The sequence below is a fragment of the Littorina saxatilis genome, linkage group LG14 (genome assembly GCF_037325665.1).
Source record: "Littorina saxatilis isolate snail1 linkage group LG14, US_GU_Lsax_2.0, whole genome shotgun sequence".
Lineage (NCBI taxonomy): Eukaryota > Metazoa > Mollusca > Gastropoda > Littorinimorpha > Littorinidae > Littorina > Littorina saxatilis.
The window spans coordinates 20,360,600-20,380,542 of NC_090258.1; the positions used below are offsets into that span (position 1 = coordinate 20,360,600).

Consider the following 19,943-nt stretch of genomic DNA (forward strand, 5'->3'; position numbering starts at 1 on the left):
ATAGACTCAATCCCGGTGTTTGTGTGTCTCTGTGTGAGTGTATGGGGGAGGGGGTGGTGTCGAGTGGTCACCCCTCCCGTGACCGGACACCTGCAATGTACGGACAGTTTTGCTATGGCCCAAGGGTGTCCGTTCATGAGAGGGACTGCTGTACAATGAACGAAAAATTGAAATGTGCACATACCGTAACAACTACTCGATCCGATTTTCTCAGACTTTTAAGATATCTTATTGAGATAGAAATTAATTTAATGTGCACATGTGTGTACAGAATGAACAGGCATGGGAATTGTCCGGCGAATGGCGCATTTCCGCCGAATTTTTTTTTTGTTCCGCCGAAAAAGCAAAAGTGTCCGCCGAAAAAATAAAGGGGGAGGCACACAAAAAAAGCACCGGTTACTTTTGCCTTTGCGCAAAAGCCCGCGAAAACTTTCCGTACTTTGTTCACGCACTGCTACCGCCCGCCTCAGTTACTTGAACTTTTATGTTTGAAAGTAAACCAGATTGCACAGATTGTGTTACAAGTTACATTTTCCTGTTTGTCTCAACAGATCAATTTTTTAACAAATTTAAACCATATAATACATGTATATATATTTTTTTTTCAAAAAAGCAAAAATTGGTACTAAAAACTCTGATTCTAAAAACAGAATTTAATGGCAAACTTGGAGCTCAGATGACACCAGATTGCACCATATGGGTTCTTTGGAGAACATTTTTTTCCGGGGGAGCATGCCCCCGGACCCCCCTAGTAAAGCTAGGCGCTTTGCGCCGTCGACTTGACGCTTCGCGTCTTCTGTTATAAATTTTCAGCCTTTTTTTTACAATTTTCAATTCCCATGCCTGATGAAGCATTTCACATCCTGGGGAGGAAACTAAATACACAGAAAGATTTATATTTCCGAAGAGCTGAGTAAGAGTCCCAAATGGTAGGAAAACAGGCCCAGTGTCTTCCACTATTTACATAAATAGTCTGGCCGGGGGGCTAACGGAGAACGTTTTTAATCATAAAAGAAATCAAAGCCACTTTTCTTCATTGTGCTTGAAGAAGAAACGTTGTTCAAGACGATTAATTTTGTACTATCTTCTGGTAAAAGGGTTGAGTGCTATCCCTACTCGTGTTCGTTCTACCACCATCAACGTTTGAGTGATACGACCAAAAATGGGTAAGTTTCAACTCCGAACGAGCCTCAGTAATGCACCCCACTGACCTCTCTACTGTGATGATAATTGTGTTTTAACGTTTAACCGTTAGGGGCATGTTCACGGGTGTCTACTGTGCCTGTGTGACGATGACATCTTTCCCCGTGGTCATATTTAGATTCTCAGCCTCGTTGATCTTGTATAAACTCCACACTGAACAAAAAAACACCCTTCGATAGTACTGATGAGCGACCTTGGGTACCTTACATTCATGGGGCCAAATTTGTCCAACCAATTTTTTGTATTTAACTTAGAAATTTGATTCATCCTAAAATGTTTCCCTAGCTTCTTATTCAAGGGACGTAACCACTCGGTACACGTTTTCGAAGAAATCGAATTTTGGGGTGAAATCTATTAAATTTCACCACTAATTTTCTTCACATGCAAAAAACTGACATGCTTTTCGTCCTTAAATAATGTCACTTCTTAATTTCACCAGGAAGCAACGTGTCAGTCTTGAGTATTGGCCTATATCGAGGGGGAAATATGACCACGGGGGAAATATGTCATCGTTACACCGGGTGCACATTTTTTTCCACATCTGTCAAATAAAAAAATAAAATAAAAAATAAAAATAAAAAAAATCCCTGCGCTGAGAACTGTACCCACGGAATACGCGCGATATACGCCTCATATTGATTGATTGATTGAAGGTCCGTTTCATTGCATTCCTCGGCCAGGCTCTGTCCTATGGTCGTGACAGTTTTTAAAAAGCACGAGAGTTCAAACGAATATATAAATGTGACACTGAGCGTGGGGACTGATCAGTCTTTTCGGGTATAAAGGTGAGGGGTTTTCCTTTTGATTTGCGAAAGTGTACGTGTACGTTAACAGAAGGTGGTACTAAACGTTCAAAACAACTTTATAAAAGTTGGCTAGATTTGTGTTAGATAATTAAAATTATCCTCCACCTGCCCCTCGGCCGAACTATACAGTGCGGCTTCTGTAATCTGTCACGTCAGCCCCCGCATATCTTTGCAGCCGACTAGTTTTGCAAAAGAGCATCCTTCAACCTGAGCACATGACAAAAATGAGTAGCCTGGTTGCTTCCTGTGCAGAGTTTTAAAAAAAAAAAAATTTAAAATATTTTTTTTGTGCTGAATCAGAATGTCAAGGATTGATATGGATGTCGGTTTTGAAATAGTTTCAGGTAAAACAAAATCCGACTCTGCACACAGAAACAGCCAGGCTGTTGGTATTTGGTATGTGTCCAAGGGGAAAGATGCTCTTAATACCTGGACCGGCATGATGGCCTAGTGGTAAGGCGTCCGCCCCGTGATCGGGAGGTCGTGGGTTCGAACCCCGGCCGGGTCATACCTAAGACTTTAAAATTGGCAATCTAGTGGCTGCTCCGCCTGGCGTCTGGCATTATGGGGTTAGTGCTAGGACTGGTTGGTCCGGTGTCAGAATAATGTGACTGTGTGAGACATGAAGCCTGTGCTGCGACGTCTGTCTTGTGTGTGGCGCACGTTAAATGTCAAAGCAGCACCGCCCTGAAATGGCCCTTCGTGGTCGGCTGGGCGTTAAGCAAACAAACAAACAAAAATCTTAATACCTGGACAGATCTTTGGTGGTGTACATGATCAATTACGCAATTTGATTCTCCTTTCCGTCTGTTTTGCTCGTCAACATTCTTCAACAACTTTTTCAGTCTCTAGAGGAAGAGAAGGCACACACTTTAAAGTTTACAAAAATAATGTTTTGCATTGTAGTCCAGGAATTACGGTAATGAAAATGTTTTAGGAAGATGGACTTTAGACCAACGGATGTGTTACGGGTCTGCATTTCTTTATAACATCAGCTGGCATCTTGTACTGAAATCCTAAAATGGCTGCAACGGACATGTCTGTACTTTGATAGAGGCTACCGTTTCGGTTCAAGAAGATGTTGCGTTGTTTATTTTATCATGTGGTTATACTCTGGGTATGATTACACACACACACACACACACACACACACACACACACACACACACACTTATACAGAACTTCAAACAACAGAAAACTTGGTATCCATGCAATGCCTTTAATTATGAACTTTCCTCTCCGTTCTTCTAATGAGAGCAAATTTTTCCACTCATAACATCACACAGATGTGTATTTCCGTTAGTGTTATTAGCAAGGTAGTTGGATGTCCAAGGAAATCCCATGTAGAGGCTTGAAGAAGTCAAGTCTACTTCTTTGGGACGTCACATTTGCACTTAGTTGGGCTCTCAAACTGCAAAAAAACACAACCAGATGTAGGCACATATATCATTACAAACTGCATGGTATCTTTTGAGATCTGTAGTACAATTAACTCCATTTTTTTAGACCTCCCAAAATCTGAGATAATCGGGTCCTAAAACGGAGCGAGTCTCAAAATGGAGGTAAATGTACAGAGGTTCTCAACAGAAAATCTGAAAAGGCAATGTCTTGGAGGAAGTCTGAAACTGGGTGGTCTTGAAAAGGGGGGTTCCACTGTTGAGATGACATTCTGTCACATCCAAAGTTGGATTTTCACAGATACAGTGGAACTACCCTTTCTCAGACTTCACGTTTTCAGACCATCACCCCCCCCCCCCCCCCCCCCCTTTTAAAGATGCCAGTTTTCGACATTTTTTATTAATAACGTAATATGAAAATTGACCTCCGTTTTAAAACCTGATTTTCTGATATTTTTGGAAGTCTTCCAGGCTGAATCCTGCATTTAAATACCCCACCGTCTTTTTCTCAGAGACTGAAGCCTGCAAATGCCTCGTTGTCCTTTTCTCACAGACTGAAACATGCGAATGCCCCGCGGTCTTTTTCTCCCAGGCCGAAACCTGCGAATGCCCCACATACGTTTTTTTTTTCCTCAGGCTGAAACCTGCGAATACCTCATAGCCTTTCCCCTCTCAGTCCGAACCCTGCAAATGCCCCACGGTCTTTCCCCCTCAGGCTGAAACCTGCAAATGCCCCATAGCCTTTCCCCTCTCAGGCCGAACCCTGCAAATGCCCTTCGGTCTTTCCCTCTTAGGCTAAAACCTGCAAATGCCCCACGGTCTTTCCCTCTCAGGCTGAAACCTGCAAATGCCCCACGGTCTTTCCCTCTCAGGCTGAAACCTGCAAATGCCCTACGGTCTTTCCCTCTCAGGCTGAAACCTGCAAATGCCCCACGGTCTTTCCCTCTCAGGCCGAACCCTGCAAATGCCCCACGGTCTTTCCCTCTCAGGCTGAAACCTGCAAATGCCCCACGGTCTTTCCCTCTCAGGCCGAACCCTGCAAATGCCCCACGTTCTTTCCCTCTCAGGCTGAAACCTGCAAATGCCCCACGGTCTTTCCCCCTCAGGCCGAACCCTGCAAATGCCCTTCGGTCTTTCCCTCTCAGGCTGAAACCTGCAAATGCCCCACGGTCTTTCCCTCTCAGGCTGAAACCTGCATATGCCCCACGGTCTTTCCCTCTCAGGCTGAAACCTGCAAATGCCCCACGGTCTTTCCCTCTCAGGCTGAAACCTGCATATGCCCCACGGTCTTTCCCTCTCAAGCTAAAACCTGCATATGCCCCACGGTCTTTCCCTCTCAGGCCGAACCCTGCAAATGCCCCACGGTCTTTCCCTCTCAGGCTAAAACCTGCAAATGCCCTACGGTCTTTCCCTCTCAGGCTGAACCCTGCAAATGCCCTTCGGTCTTTCCCTCTTAGGCTAAAACCTGCAAATGCCCCACGGTCTTTCCCTCTCAGGCTGAACCCTGCAAATGCCCCACGGTCTTTCCCTATCAGGCCGATCCCTGCAAATGCCCCTGTAGTCTTTTTAGTCCCCGTAGTTCCCTGAAACCCCGAGGAGTTGCTCACCTTGACAGGGGAGACGGTACCATCGGGACAGGTGAAGTTGTCGATGATTTCCTCCATACTGTCGGGGTCGGGCAAGCAGCAAGCGTCCTTGTTGTTGGACTCGCGGCACAGACGGTCCGAGCAGTCGCCCATCACCACCTCGGTTTTGCACTCAGGTTTGCCAGGCTGGGTTCGGGTCACCCTCTTCTTGATCAGAGCGTCTTCACAGAAGCGCCTTGGAGCCGTGTCTGCACAAACATCCCGTGACCATTGATTTCAACACAGTTTTATGCAAAATACATGACATGAAACATTTGACAAAAATGGAGCTAGGACACGAACTCAAGCAAATGCTTATTTGACGTGACCATAACAATACTAAGTTAAACACATTTTCATGATGGTGGACAACACGATTATTAACCAGAAGAACAATTTTAGGAGTGGGGGATGGGGAACTAAATCCAAACGGAGGGATCTACAGAGAGGAAAAACAAAGAGGGGGAAACCACAAGGTACTAGGAAGAAAGCGCGTGATTCCGTGGCCATTATCATTTGTAGTTGCTTTCAGGCAATGGTATTAGCATTCCTCCTGACAGAAGGATATGTACAAAGGCTGAGTGTTGATCATCCCTCGTTATGAACACTTATCTGGCAGTTTGCGCGCATGTACCCATGTAACATTGCTTTGTCCATTAGATAACGAAGTTTCAAAGCTCATGCTTGAAAAACGTTTTTTAAAAAAACCTGATAATTTTTCATTTATTACCCAAACGCGACACTGCGGTGACCTTGGAATTTGACAAGGGTCAACCAGATATTGGACATGTGAGTAGGTCATCAAACCCAAGAAGTGTGTACACTTTCAAAGCTCTAATTTAAAAAAAACGTTTAGGTAATTGAAAATGTTCCGTATTTTTAACCGAACTTGACCCTGTTGTGACCCTGAAATGTCGCGAGGGTCAACCAGACTTGGGTTATGTCGGGAGGCCATCAACCCCTAGAAGTGTAATAAGTTGTAAAGCTCTAGCTTTAAAATCATCTGAAAAATACCTCAATGTTAATTGTTTTTTTGTTCACAGACAGACCAACACTGCTAAGTACTATGACTCACTACATTGGGTGTGCACGTTAAAGATCCCACGATTGACAAAAGGGTCTTTCCTGGCAAAATTGCTTAGGCACAGTTAATAATTGTCTACCTATACCCGTGTGACTTGGAATAATAGGCCGTGAAAGGTAAATATGCGCCGAAATGGCTGCAATCTACTGGCCGTATAAAATTTCATCTCACACGGCATCACTGCAGAGCGCCTAGAACTGTACCCACGGAATATGCGCGATATAAGACTCATTGATTGATTGATTGATTATTCAGGTGAGCCAAACACCTACTGCCGGTTGCTTGGCCCTCTACTAGGTTCAGAATGTTCTGCTTGTGGGAATGTTTCTGGGACGGACTGTGATTGTGGGCTAAGCATTCCAGACTATTGGAAAGTCTAGTGGGTGAGGGATAACTATGATATGATATATGCTTTATCTGTGATTCCGATGAGATGTGATATACTTTGGTGGTTACTTCGCTGGTTTTTCAGTGTTGTCAGGATTCGATCCCAATTCTTATTGTGGTAATATCTAGATTTTATTTGGAGTTTTATGTTTCTTTGCCAACAGTGGTGCACACGTATGCAGTTCACCTACTGAACAGAGTACTTCATGTGAAGTGGACACGATGTGAACGCGGTACAATGTAGAGAGAGTGTGTGTGTGTGTGTGTGTGTGTGTGTGTGTGTGTGTGTGTGTGTGTGTGTGTGTGTGTGTGTGTGTGTGTGCGTGCATGCGTGTGGGTGGGTGGGTGGGTGCATGCATCAGTGCGTGCGTGTGGGTGCGTGTGAGTGAGTGTGCGCAGTTCGGTGAGCACTCTGTTTGGTTGTTGTGTTGGAATGTATTATGCATTGAATGTATACTCAAGCCAAGCAAAATTCCTGCGAAGTGCACGTGGTTATAATAAAATCGTATGCCTTATCAAAGAAATACAGTGGGTAGGCCCCAGCAGCGTGTACTCACCACCAGGTTTGCATTCTCCGTTGTAGAGCTTCTTCGGGGGCTGGGCGCTGTTGCAGGCGAAGACATCGAGAGCGCACTCGCTGTCGTAGGTGCGTGGATCCTCCTCTCCGATCTGACCGCAGATCTTGCTCACCTGCGTGCAGTCCTCGATGTCTGGACAGCCAGGCTTGGTGGGGATGGGTGTTGTGTTCTCGCCAGCTGCACACACAGGCAGAAAGAGTTCATTCCATGTTTTCTGGTTCATTCCATGTTTTCTGGTTTGTGTGTGTGTGTGTGGTGTTTTAGGTCGTTGTGTTCTCGCCAGCTGCACACACAGGCAGAAAGAGTTCATTCCATGTTTTCTGGTTCATTCCATGTTTTCTGGTTTGTGTGTGTGTGTGTGGTGTTTTAGGTCGTTGTGTTCTCGCCAGCTGCACACACAGGCAGAAAGAGTTCATTCCATGTTTTCTGGTTTGTGTGTGTTGTAATGATATATAGTGTTTGGTGTTTGTGTTCGGAGGCTATAACATAGGGTCACACTCTCAACCACATCAGTAGAACATCAGACGAATATGTATTCTATAGCTGTATTCATTAGAGCATTAGATGTTAGCAGCATACCTTAACAGAGCTAGGTACAGAGTGGCTGATTAACATAAGGATGCAGCTTGGCGGGAAAGTCTAGAGTACATCATGTACTCTTATTTTAATGATGGTCCCAGACCGTGAGAAAAGGCCTGAGAGATTTTGTTTGTTTTGTTTGTTTGCTTAAACGCCCAGGCGACCACAAAGGGCCATATCAGGGCGGTGCTGCTTTGACACTATAACGTGCGCCACACACAAGACAGAAGTCGCAGCACAGGCTTCATGTCTCACCCAGTCACATTATTCTGACACCGGACCAACCAGTCCTAGCACTAACCCCACAATGCCAGACGCCAGGCGGAGCAGCCACTAGATTGCCAATTTTAAAGTCTTAGGTCCATTAGGTCAAACCCACGACCTCCCGATCACGGGGCGGACGCGGCCTGAGAGATATCGGTTAGGATCGAGAGGCTGGGTGGCACAGTTGATAGTAAGTACTACAAGTGTGTGTGGTGGTTTATTTTACTCTTTAAAAAATTTTCTTCCACATGATGATAGTTAACAGTGTTTGAAGTCAGGAAAATCTGCCTGGCAGAAAGAGTTACTTCCGTGTTTTCTTGATTGTAATTTTTGTTTGTTTTTTGTTTTTTTGTTTGTATAAACATGGGGATGGAGTTTGACATTAAATCAGGAGAAAAATTCTGCCTTGCAGAAAGCGATATTTCCGTGTTCTCACAGGGATGAAAGTTGACAAATTTTGACATCAGAAAAATCTGCATGAAGACTATTTGGTAGTTTGATTTAAAGGAAGGATGGTGGAAGGCAGTGTGTGACTCATTGTCATGTCCCATCATTGTCAGAGACAGCAAGAGACAGGGAGAAGAATGAAGGATGGTGCGAGGCAGTGTGTGACTCATTGTCATGTCTCACCATTGTGGAGAGACAGCAAGAGACAGGGAGAAGAATGAAGGATGGTGCGATGCAGTGTGTGACTCATTGTCATGTCTCATCATTGTCAGAGACAGCAAGAGACTGGGAGAAGAATGAAGGATGGTGCGATGCAGTGTGTGACTCATTGTCATGTCTCATCATTGTCAGAGACAGCAAGAGACTGGGAGAAGAATGAAGGATGGTGCGAGGCAGTGTGTGACTCATTGTCATGTCTCACCATTGTCAGAGACAGCAAGAGACAGGGAGAAGAATGAAGGATGGTGCGAGGCAGTGTGTGACTCATTGTCATGTCTCACCATTGTCAGAGACAGCAAGAGACTGGGAGAAGAATGAAGGATGGTGCGAGGCAGTGTGTGACTCATTGTCATGTCTCATCATTGTCAGAGACAGCAAGAGACAGGGAGAAGAATGAAGGATGGTGCGAGGCAGTGTGTGACTCATTGTCATGTCTCATCATTGTCAGAGACAGCAAGAGACTGGGAGAAGAATGAAGGATGGTGCGAGGCAGTGTGTGACTCATTGTCATGTCTCATCATTGTGGAGAGACAGCAAGAGACAGGGAGAAGAATGAAGGATGGTGCGAGGCAGTGTGTGACTCATTGTCATGTCTCACCATTGTCAGAGACAGCAAGAGACTGGGAGAAGAATGAAGGATGGTGCGAGGCAGTGTGTGACTCATTGTCATGTCTCACCATTGTCAGAGACAGCAAGAGACTGGGAGAAGAATGAAGGATGGTGCGAGGCAGTGTGTGACTCATTGTCATGTCTCATCATTGTCAGAGACAGCAAGAGACAGGGAGAAGAATGAAGGATGGTGCGATGCAGTGTGTGACTCATTGTCATGTCTCACCATTGTCAGAGACAGCAAGAGACTGGGAGAAGAATGAAGGATGGTGCGAGGCAGTGTGTGACTCATTGTCATGTCTCATCATTGTCAGAGACAGCAAGAGACAGGGAGAAGAATGAAGGATGGTGCGAGGCAGTGTGTGACTCATTGTCATGTCTCATCATTGTCAGAGACAGCAAGAGACAGGGAGAAGAATGAAGGATGGTGCGAGGCAGTGTGTGACTCATTGTCATGTCTCACCATTGTCAGAGACAGCAAGAGACAGGGAGAAGAATGAAGGATGGTGCGAGGCAGTGTGTGACTCATTGTCATGTCTCACCATTGTCAGAGACAGCAAGAGACTGGGAGAAGAATGAAGGATGGTGCGAGGCAGTGTGTGACTCATTGTCATGTCTCATCATTGTCAGAGACAGCAAGAGACAGGGAGAAGAATGAAGGATGGTGCGAGGCAGTGTGTGACTCATTGTCATGTCTCACCATTGTCAGAGACAGGGAGAAGAATGAAGGATGGTGCGAGGCAGTGTGTGACTCATTGTCATGTCTCACCATTGTAAGAGACTGGGAGAAGAATGAAGGATGGTGCGAGGCAGTGTGTGACTCATTGTCATGTCTCATCATTGTCAGAGACAGCAAGAGACAGGGAGAAGAATGAAGGGTGGTGCGATGCAGTGTGTGACTCATTGTCATGTCTCACCATTGTGGAGAGACAGCAAGAGACAGGGAGAAGAATGAAGGATGGTGCGATGCAGTGTGTGACTCATTGTCATGTCTCATCATTGTCAGAGACAGCAAGAGACAGGGAGAAGAATGAAGGATGGTGCGAGGCAGTGTGTGACTCATTGTCATGTCTCACCATTGTGGAGAGACAGCAAGAGACAGGGAGAAGAATGAAGGATGGTGCGAGGCAGTGTGTGACTCATTGTCATGTCTCATCATTGTCAGAGACAGCAAGAGACTGGGAGAAGAATGAAGGATGGTGCGAGGCAGTGTGTGACTCATTGTCATGTCTCACCATTGTCAGAGACAGCAAGAGACAGGGAGAAGAATGAAGGGTGGTGCGAGGCAGTGTGTGACTCATTGTCATGTCTCACCATTGTGGAGAGACAGCAAGAGACAGGGAGAAGAATGAAGGATGGTGCGAGGCAGTGTGTGACTCATTGTCATGTCTCACCATTGTCAGAGACAGCAAGAGACTGGGAGAAGAATGAAGGATGGTGCGATGCAGTGTGTGACTCATTGTCATGTCTCACCATTGTCAGAGACAGCAAGAGACTGGGAGAAGAATGAAGGATGGTGCGAGGCAGTGTGTGACTCATTGTCATGTCTCATCATTGTCAGAGACAGCAAGAGACAGGGAGAAGAATGAAGGATGGTGCGAGGCAGTGAGTGACTCATTGTCATGTCTCACCATTGTCAGAGACAGCAAGAGACAGGGAGAAGAATGAAGGATGGTGCGAGGCAGTGTGTGACTCATTGTCATGTCTCACCATTGTAAGAGACTGGGAGAAGAATGAAGGATGGTGCGAGGCAGTGTGTGACTCATTGTCATGTCTCACCATTGTAAGAGACAGGGAGAAGAATGAAGGATGGTGCTAGGCAGTGTGTGACTCATTGTCATGTCTCACCATTGTCAGAGACAACAAGAGACAGGGAGAAGAATGAAGGATGGTGCGAGGCAGTGTGTGACTCATTGTCATGTCTCATCATTGTCAGAGACAGCAAGAGACAGTGAGAAGAATGAAGGATGGTGCGAGGCAGTGTGTGACTCATTGTCATGTCTCATCATTGTCAGAGACAGCAAGAGACAGTGAGAAGAATGAAGGATGGTGCGAGGCAGTGTGTGACTCATTGTCATGTCTCATCATTGTCAGAGACAGCAAGAGACAGGGAGAAGAATGAAGGATGGTGCGAGGCAGTGTGTGACTCATTGTCATGTCTCATCATTGTCAGAGACAGCAAGAGACAGGGAGAAGAATGAAGGATGGTGCGAGGCAGTGTGTGACTCATTGTCATGTCTCACCATTGTCAGAGACAGCAAGAGACAGGGAGAAGAATGAAGGATGGTGCGAGGCAGTGTGTGACTCATTGTCATGTCTCACCATTGTAAGAGACAGGGAGAAGAATGAAGGATGGTGCTAGGCAGTGTGTGACTCATTGTCATGTCTCACCATTGTAAGAGACTGGGAGAAGAATGAAGGATGGTGCGAGGCAGTGTGTGACTCATTGTCATGTCTCACCATTGTCAGAGACAGCAAGAGACAGGGAGAAGAATGAAGGATGGTGCGAGGCAGTGTGTGACTCATTGTCATGTCTCACCATTGTCAGAGACAGCAAGAGACTGGGAGAAGAATGAAGGATGGTGCGAGGCAGTGTGTGACTCATTGTCATGTCTCACCATTGTCAGAGACAGCAAGAGACAGGGAGAAGAATGAAGGATGGTGCTAGGCAGTGTGTGACTCATTGTCATGTCTCATCATTGTCAGAGACAGCAAGAGACTGGGAGAAGAATGGAAGACGGTGCGAGGCATTAATGAGCGCTTCAGGGGTGAAAACGCGAGACAACTCCTGTGATCTTGCCGCGAGGTGGCGCCAGTTACCAGCCGAAAGAAAGAAGGGGCATAACCTCACCAGAACCGACAATTGTCTGTTTACCGTATAAAATGCACGACTTACACACGAACTGTTACCAATCCGATATGCTATTCGGGACCAATGCAAGGCTTTTTTTCCTTGCTCGTGTGATCTTGCCGCGAGGTGGCGCCAGTTACCAGGAGAAAGAAAGAGGGGGCATAACCTCACCAGGACCGCCCATTGCATTGTACTCACGTGGGGTTGGCTCAGTAGGGCAGTACACGTAGCAGGGAACCTCTTCCGCCAGTTCGCTGGGCAGGGCCTGTCGTGGCGGGTTGGCGTCCAGCAGTTCACGAGTCCTGTATCTCTTACCACGTCCACATCCCTTGGCGATGTCGCGTTCGTCTTCCAGTGTGCAGGGGCTCAACGGGGTCCAGTCGGAGAAGTTGAGTGGTTCTGATCAACACCAGGCAAAAAGCAGCGTTCAGGGATGAGATCATACAAGTTCCCCAAACAAATTATATATATTTGTTTTAAAAGTCAAAAAAGCCTTACAGGATACTACTACCAACTTTAAACCAGTCTCTTCCCCCGAAATCGGCGTACGGCTGCCAGAATGGCGGGGTCAAAACGGTCATACACGTAAAACTCCACTCGTGTAAAAACATGAGTCAACGTGGGAGTTCCAGCCCATGAAAGAAGATGAAGAACAAGAACAAGAACAAGAACAAGAAATCAGTCTCTCATATTATATGTGGGGGTAAAAAAAATGTCATGTTTTGTGTATGTTTAAAATTAAATTGCACACACTGAGGCAGTAGCCTTCAATGTCTCGGTTGTTCAAGAGAACGTGTGGCATTTTTTAATTAGAAAAAAAGACAAAGAAGCTTAAAGGCTGCCATACTTGTAGCGTTCATTAATTAATTCATATTGTTTACATGTGCCAATAATGTTATAAAACTGTGCCTTAGGGGATATAATAACGATTGGCTGTATAGCTTTCGAACACAGAAACAAATATTTCAGTATTGCAAAGTGGTGTTGATAGTGTCGAATGTAAACAGAACAGTCTCAAACGCCATCTTTGGTTTACGAAACGACACGAAGTGACGTAAACGGTCTAAAAATAGCCCAAGTCCTGGAGAACTGTTGCTAAACAATGCAATAAAAAAAGTAATTATTTCTCGTAATTGGTAAGAACTTCAAACCTAAAACTTTGCAGGAAGCTTAATTTATACATCCCCACAACGATGGGAAAAGCCCTGAAAGTAATAAAACTAATTAAATAGGACTATGTCAGCCTTTAACGCTTTGACAATGTGAAGCAATAGCCAGCCTTGATGGACGGTAGCATACAAGCTCACACTTAGGGTACCACTCCCCCCCCCCCCCCCCCCGGAGATGTGTAGGCATATGTGAGACAGTCGTGTAAAGGTTTTGACTGTTTGTATCGTAATCTGCGACAAAAAGACAAATCATTGCTTCAGCAACGCTGTGACTCATGCACTGCCCCTTAAAGACGACAATAAATGTTCCGAAAACTAAAGGGAAGTAAGCGCTCTAGAGTAAGTGAGAGTTATGCGGAACCAATCTCCTGGCACCTGAGAGAATAGCGGGCATGGACATGAACGAGCGACTTTCACTTTTCATTCAAATACATATCCACACTTATCCAACACTTTAATATAACAATATCGTTCAAACCACACGTGTGTATATCATGTAAATGAGGTCGTGTCAAACTAGTCTGGCAGGAACCTGCTTTTCCGCTGCTTATGATGCCCAGGTCACCGGGACAAACATCATTATGGAAACATTTTTGCCCCTGCTGTTTCCACTGGAAGAATATTTGGAACTTACACGTCATGCTACACAGATCGAGGTTCCAAAAGAAGTTTCTTCAATTTGGACGCCTTGACTGCGGGACGTTTAAGTAAAATACAGATAAGTTCAATATTTAGAAAAGCAACCTCGTGTAAATCTGGTACGACACAGCAAGCCATGAAGTATTCTCTATATAGCTTGCTGCGTGGTCTGGACCGAGCATTTCTAGTTCGCATAACATGCCATCCCGTTTAAATGAACCTACCCAGAGTGGTTGGAGGTTCGGGTGTGGTTGGCGGTGGGGTTGTTGGACATGCACCGGGCTTTGCGCTGGGCGCAGAAGGAGGGTTGAAGCTGTCGGGGCCGCCTGCCTGGTTGCACAGAGCGATCAACATGTTGCAGTAAGACTCGTACGTCTTCTCGTTGGGTCCACTCGGGCCGCACACCTCGGCTGAAATAGTGACAAAAATATAGGTCTAGTCCGACCGGGAACCCCAGTTTTGCACTTGGAGTATTCTCAAACAAACTTGGTGTATTTAAATTTTTTGTTAGCGTACTCCACACAGCATTTGAACATCCATTTATCAAACATGCTTCATACGCGTCCGTCGCATCGTTACTTAAGTTTCCCAAAACATTTAAAACAAATGCTTCTTTCAATGATTATACTAACATTAAACTGTGTTCATTAAGCCCTGTCAGCAACCTCTGCTGTAGCCCAATATCACGCACAGGCGCTTTCTATCATAATCGACCAAGAACAGGCACTCCACTGAGTGACACTTTCTTGGTCTCTGTCACCCGATCGTGACACACCTCCCCTCTTCAAGACGAAACCTCGGTTTCGCTCACAGTCATGTTCTCCTCTCCAGCCCGAGAGAGAAAGTCAGCTCCAACATTGTTGGCGCCCGGAATGACGCGTACCGTGAATTGGTACGGTTGGAGAATCAACGCCCAGCGCATAAGTCTGGCGTTTGCCAACCTTGCAACCTGAAGATATTGCAGAGGTTGATGGTCTGTTTCCAGACAGAAAGGTCGTCCTCAAGAACGAGCAACCCCTCGTTTCACCCCTGATGACTGCAACCTTCTCTGTCTTCTTGTCTTTGTTCTTCTCCCCGTAGGCAGTCCTCTCTATGTAGGCGCGCAGCAGGTTGGCGTGGTACAGGCGTGCTTTCCCGTTCATGACGATCCTGTAGTCGTTCTGGCCCACTTTCGCTGTCACCTCAAAAGGTCCTTGCCACTGCAGTTGTAGCTTGTTGTGTTTGACAGGTAGAAGTAGCAACACCCGTTCTCCAATCTTGAAGCTGCGCGGCCGTGCCTTGCGGTCGAATCCTCGCGCGTAACGCTGTGCTGCTCTTCCCAGGTTCTCTTGAGCCAGTTTGCAGGTCTCTTCAATCCTGTTCCTAAGTTCTACGATGTAGGTCGCTGTCGTCTGCACCTCCTCGTCAGCTTCTTCGTCTGTCCAAGCCTGACGCAGGATAGCCATGGGACCGCGTACCTGTCTGCCGTACAACAGCTCGAATGGGGAAAAGCCCAAGCTCTCCTGAGGAACCTCGCGGTATGCAAAAAGCAATGCTGGGATGTACCTGTCCCACGTGCGTGGTTTCTCCTGAGCTAGTTTCCTCAGCATGGTCTTCAAGGTGCCATTGAACCTTTCCACCAGTCCGTTGCACTGAGCATGGTAAGGAGTGGTGAAGTGCTGCTCCAGTGATAGCAGTCGTGCTGCCTCCGCCATCACTCCTCCCGTGAACTGCGTGCCTCTGTCGGTGAGTACCTCTGATGGAATTCCCAGCCGGGACCACATAGTAACCAGAGCCTCAGCTACTCGCGTGGCTTCAATCGATTTCAGAGGGATCGCCTCTGGGTATCGAGTAGCGTAGTCCACCATGGTCAAAATGTATCTGTTTCCGTCCTCAGACGCAGGCAAGATGGGCCCGATGATGTCCACTGCCACCCGACGAAAGGGTTCGTCGATGAGCGGCATCTTCTCTAAGGGGACCTTCCTCACCCTTCCTTTGGCAACCACCTTCTGGCACTTATCGCAGGACGCACAGAAACGTCGGACATCCGTGCAGATGCCTGGCCAGTAAAAGTGGCGCCAGACACGATCCGTGGTCTTCTTGGTGCCAAGATGACCTCCCAGAATCGAGTCGTGTGCCGTTGCCATGACACCCTCGCGAAACTCGCGAGGCACGACAACCTGTTTGAATGTACCTTCTTGGTTGCTGAACTCCCGGTAGAGCAACCTCTTGTCCCTGAGGAACTTTGACCTCCCATGCTTCCCGCTCAGCTTCACCTTCCCCGACTTCGCGTGCTCCCGAGGAGTAGCTAAGGTCGGGTCAGAATCCTGAGCCTTCGCGAGAAGCGCGGGGGTCACGTTCCCCAGGGCAGCTCGTGCAGCAGGTAGGGGTTTGAGAGGTTTGTCCTCTCGCTCCGCCTGTGCCCGCGTGAGCACTGAAATGACGTCGGGAGACCGATAAACGGGAACCTCCCTGGTGACGCCGTCCACAAACTGAACCCGGTTTCCAATGAGCAGGTCGCATGGAGGATCGTCCATGACGACGGCCACAATGGTCCCCGTAAACAACGGTGTTACGACCTTGATCACTGCCGTGTTCAAGTCGTAAGCGTGAGATGCCTCGGCCATTCTCACCCTGATGCTGTCTCCTGTGTAGGCCATAGCTGGAACTAGACTCGCCCGAACCACTATCATGTCTGCCCCTGTGTCCCGCAGACCTTCGCCCTTCACTCCGTTAACGTAGACGTTGCAGTGGGGCTGGAAATGTTTCCTGGAGCACGGAACGCAGAGTTGTGGAATGGTGCATGAGCTCGTGACGTCCCTTAACTCCTCACTGCCAACAAAGTGTACGCCCTTCTGGTAAGCCTGTCTCTTGTGGCAGTCTTTCTTCACGTGGCCCCGCTTGTTACAGTAGTAACACTGGATGTCAGTTCTGGAACTTGATCCCTTGTGTCCCTGATCGTCCTTCCCGTCCTTGGGTCCTGAAGAACCCGAATTTCCCGATTTTCCCGGCCGTGAGCCTGAAGATTTGCCGGAGATCGCCTGGGCGTCCTCGTGTACTCTGATCCAGTCGGCTGCCTCCTGAGTAGTCTTTGGCTGGTGCTCCTGCACGAAGGTCACCACCTCAGGTCGCAGGCTGGACATCAGTTGTTCCATGACAATGAGGTCGGCAAGGTCGTTGACGGTCCAGTCCTTTTCGGCCATCTCCACCCAGCGCCGCAGGTAGAGATTAAGGCGTGCCACAAACTGATGACTCAGCTCGCCGCTCAGCCTCTTGCTGTTACGCAGACGTCGTCTGTAGGCTTCCGCAGTCAGGTTGAAGCGCTGGAGTAACGCCTTCTTTAGTGCCTGATAGTCTCTCGCCTCGTCGTCCTCCAAAGCGTTGTAGAGCTGCAATGCGCGTCCTTTCAAGCAGGTGCTAAGGCGGCTAGCCCACGTGGCCTCTTCCCACTTCTGGTCAGATGCAATGCGCTCAAACCGGCGTAAAAAATCGTCGAGCTCGTCCTTGTCATCGTCGAACGTCGGCAGTCTCGTACGGTCGGCAACAAATGTCGGCGCGCTAGCCTGAGTAAGCGTACCCTTCTCTGCCTGTAGCCTAGCTAGTTCTAGCTGGTGATCGCGATCCGCCTGTTTGTCCTGTCTGTCACGTTCGGCCTGTCGTTCCTGTCTCTCAAGTTCAGCCTGTTCTTTCTCTTTCCGTTCTTGTCTGTCACGTTCATCTTTCTCTTTCTTTTCTTGTCTGTCTCGTTCATCTTTCTCTTTCTTTTCTTGTCTGTCTCGTTCGGCCTGTCGTTCTTGTCTGTCAAGCTCGTCTTTCTTATCCTGTCGGTCACGTTCGTCTTGTCGTTCCTGTCTCTCACGTTCGGCCTGTCGTTCTTGTCTGTCAAGCTCTTCTTTCCTCGTCTGTCGCTCTATGTCATCCTTACGTTCTAACTCCTTGCGCTTAAGCAAACTACGCGCTCTAACGCGTGCGTCTCGCTCTGTCTGTTCCTCACTGCCAGGAGTCTCGAAAGTTATTCTCCTCGTAGGAGATCCCCCTGTAGCCATGGTTAGTTTAGCAAAGCTTTATCACAAAAGTAAGTCTAACGCAGCTATAGCTAGAACACGCGGTGATGAAAGCGGTGGAGGGCATATCCAGCGTCACGGACGAGGCATTCGGACGAACATAAAGGCACGTGGAAATCAACAAAACAACTATATTAAGTTGAAAATGATCGAGGATTATGCAACTTGTGACTGTTGTTCTCTGTGAAGTATGAAATAGAGAAATATTTAATTTGTGGGCGAGTTCTTCGATGTTTGATGTGCGTCACGGACGAGGCCAAAATTCTGTCCTATTTTTCAATCACAAAGAAGTAAGTTGATATTTCTGCGAATTGTGTTCGCTGTTTTCGTTCATAGCGATGAAACATTAATGGCAAGCATTGCTCTTTCGGTAAAGATAATTAAAAAAGTTAAAAAATAAATCACATTTCGGAGAAACGCTTGAACATTTGTCACGGACGAGGCCAGTACGCGTCACGGACGAGGCACGTACGAAATGCACTATAGTAGTGACGTCTTCAGGAGATCAACACATTTTATTATAGCAACATATCGTTTTCAGTAGTCACCCACAATGTGAGACTATCATTAATTTGGGTCAGTGTTTACATTCGCTCGTTCGTCCGCCCGGGTTACGTCTGTCCGTTAGCTTTAGTAAGCATAAAGAAGGATCCTCAAGAGCCCATGAATATTTGAAAACAAAACTTGGTGGATAGGTACATATGGGTAATATAATCTGTCGTGCAAAGTTTCAAGGTTGTAAATGAAAGGTCAAGGTCAGATCTATGTTCGAACCTTGATTTTTTTTCAGATTTGTGTTGGAGAGTTATCCATCCAAAGTTTTAATCCAATCAAGTTGAAAATTGGTATTGTGACAGAGTGTATATTAAGAAATGCATCAAAATTATGAGCTCGAATGAAATATGTTTTGATTGCATGCGTTTGAGCATGTGTCTGTTTGTCTAAATATGGACAATACTTACTGCACCAACGGGTTTTTTCTCTCATATAAATAAAACAAAACACTTGTCAAAGGTTAAAAGACAAACGATGCTGTTTATTTAACAGAATTTCGGCAAGTTGCTTTTATTTAACTTCAAGATTGTTAATTTCCCTCCAACATGAGATAACAACTGAGCATGCAGCTTCCACAGTAAATGGTTAAAATGCCAAATAAAAGTCAGTTTCTGAAAAGGCAAAGTAAAGATTGTTTCCAATTACAATGTAAAGTCAAACTAACTTGTCTTTTCCACCGTTGCCGAATCTGTTACAAATCAGCGACAGGGCGACAGCGTAGCTAACTTCGTCACCCCCCTCTCCCCCCTCCAAAACAGCACATTCATTGGCATGTCAAAATATTGACACTGAGGGACAGAGAAAGCGGCAACAAAGTCATAATAACATGAGGTAACAAATGAGCACGAAGCTTAGACGGAACACACTAAATGCCCAATAAATAAGCCAGTTTCCATTAAGATTGCTTCCAATTATTGACTAGTGTCAGACTTGTCTTTACCACCTTTACCGAATCGGTAACCAATCAGCGACACGGCTCACTTCTTCCCCCTCCCCCCTAAAAACAGCGTAATTGGCACTGCCACTGTGAGCGACAGCTATACACTGTAGTCGGTAGATGCGTCAAGTAATCGCAGGTGAGTATTGTTTTGCAGGCTTCAATGGTACTCGGTTCGAGGGCTTTCAACGGCAACGACTGTTTCGGCGTCTTGCAGGTTGAATGGACACATAATGTTTTAGCTGGTGAATGTACCCGACGTACATCATTGGTTTGGTTGCTTTCCCGAATGTTACAGTTTTACCTGTCGCCTGGACCACCGTTATTGGCTGCCCCGAAAGCATTTTACTTGTGTATTTCACTGCAACATGACATGTCTCAGTCTAAGAATAGGTCTAAATTAATCAGCTGACTGATTTCTGATGAAGCACGCGCAAAGACAGGGAGACAAAAGGAAGGCAAATACCGCTATAACACATCAAAAAGTGCCTCGTCCGTGACACAATTAAGTCAGCAACTGTATGTCTGGCAAATTAAATAAAAGCGACAAA

General features: G+C 46.6%; 1 protein-coding gene across 2 annotated transcripts in view; it reads right to left on the reverse strand.

Moving 5' to 3' along the window:
• Positions 1-3,212: 3,212 nt before the first annotated feature.
• The window catches only part of LOC138947328 (mucin-5B-like), a 224,037-nt gene continuing 207,306 nt past the window's right edge, over positions 3,213-19,943 (reverse strand). The window contains exons 66-70 of one of the 2 annotated variants that reach the window (XM_070318774.1): positions 14,082-14,267; positions 12,248-12,448; positions 7,060-7,257; positions 5,014-5,240; positions 3,213-3,420 (exon numbers count right to left, since the gene is read on the reverse strand). In XM_070318774.1, the coding sequence (XP_070174875.1) occupies positions 3,376-3,420; positions 5,014-5,240; positions 7,060-7,257; positions 12,248-12,448; positions 14,082-14,267 (857 nt within the window). In that variant the 3' untranslated portion in view covers positions 3,213-3,375. Of the gene's footprint in view, positions 3,421-5,013; positions 5,241-7,059; positions 7,258-7,410; positions 7,470-12,247; positions 12,449-14,081; positions 14,268-19,943 lie in introns of those variants that run through there. The other variant, XM_070318775.1, reaches the window with a different exon arrangement.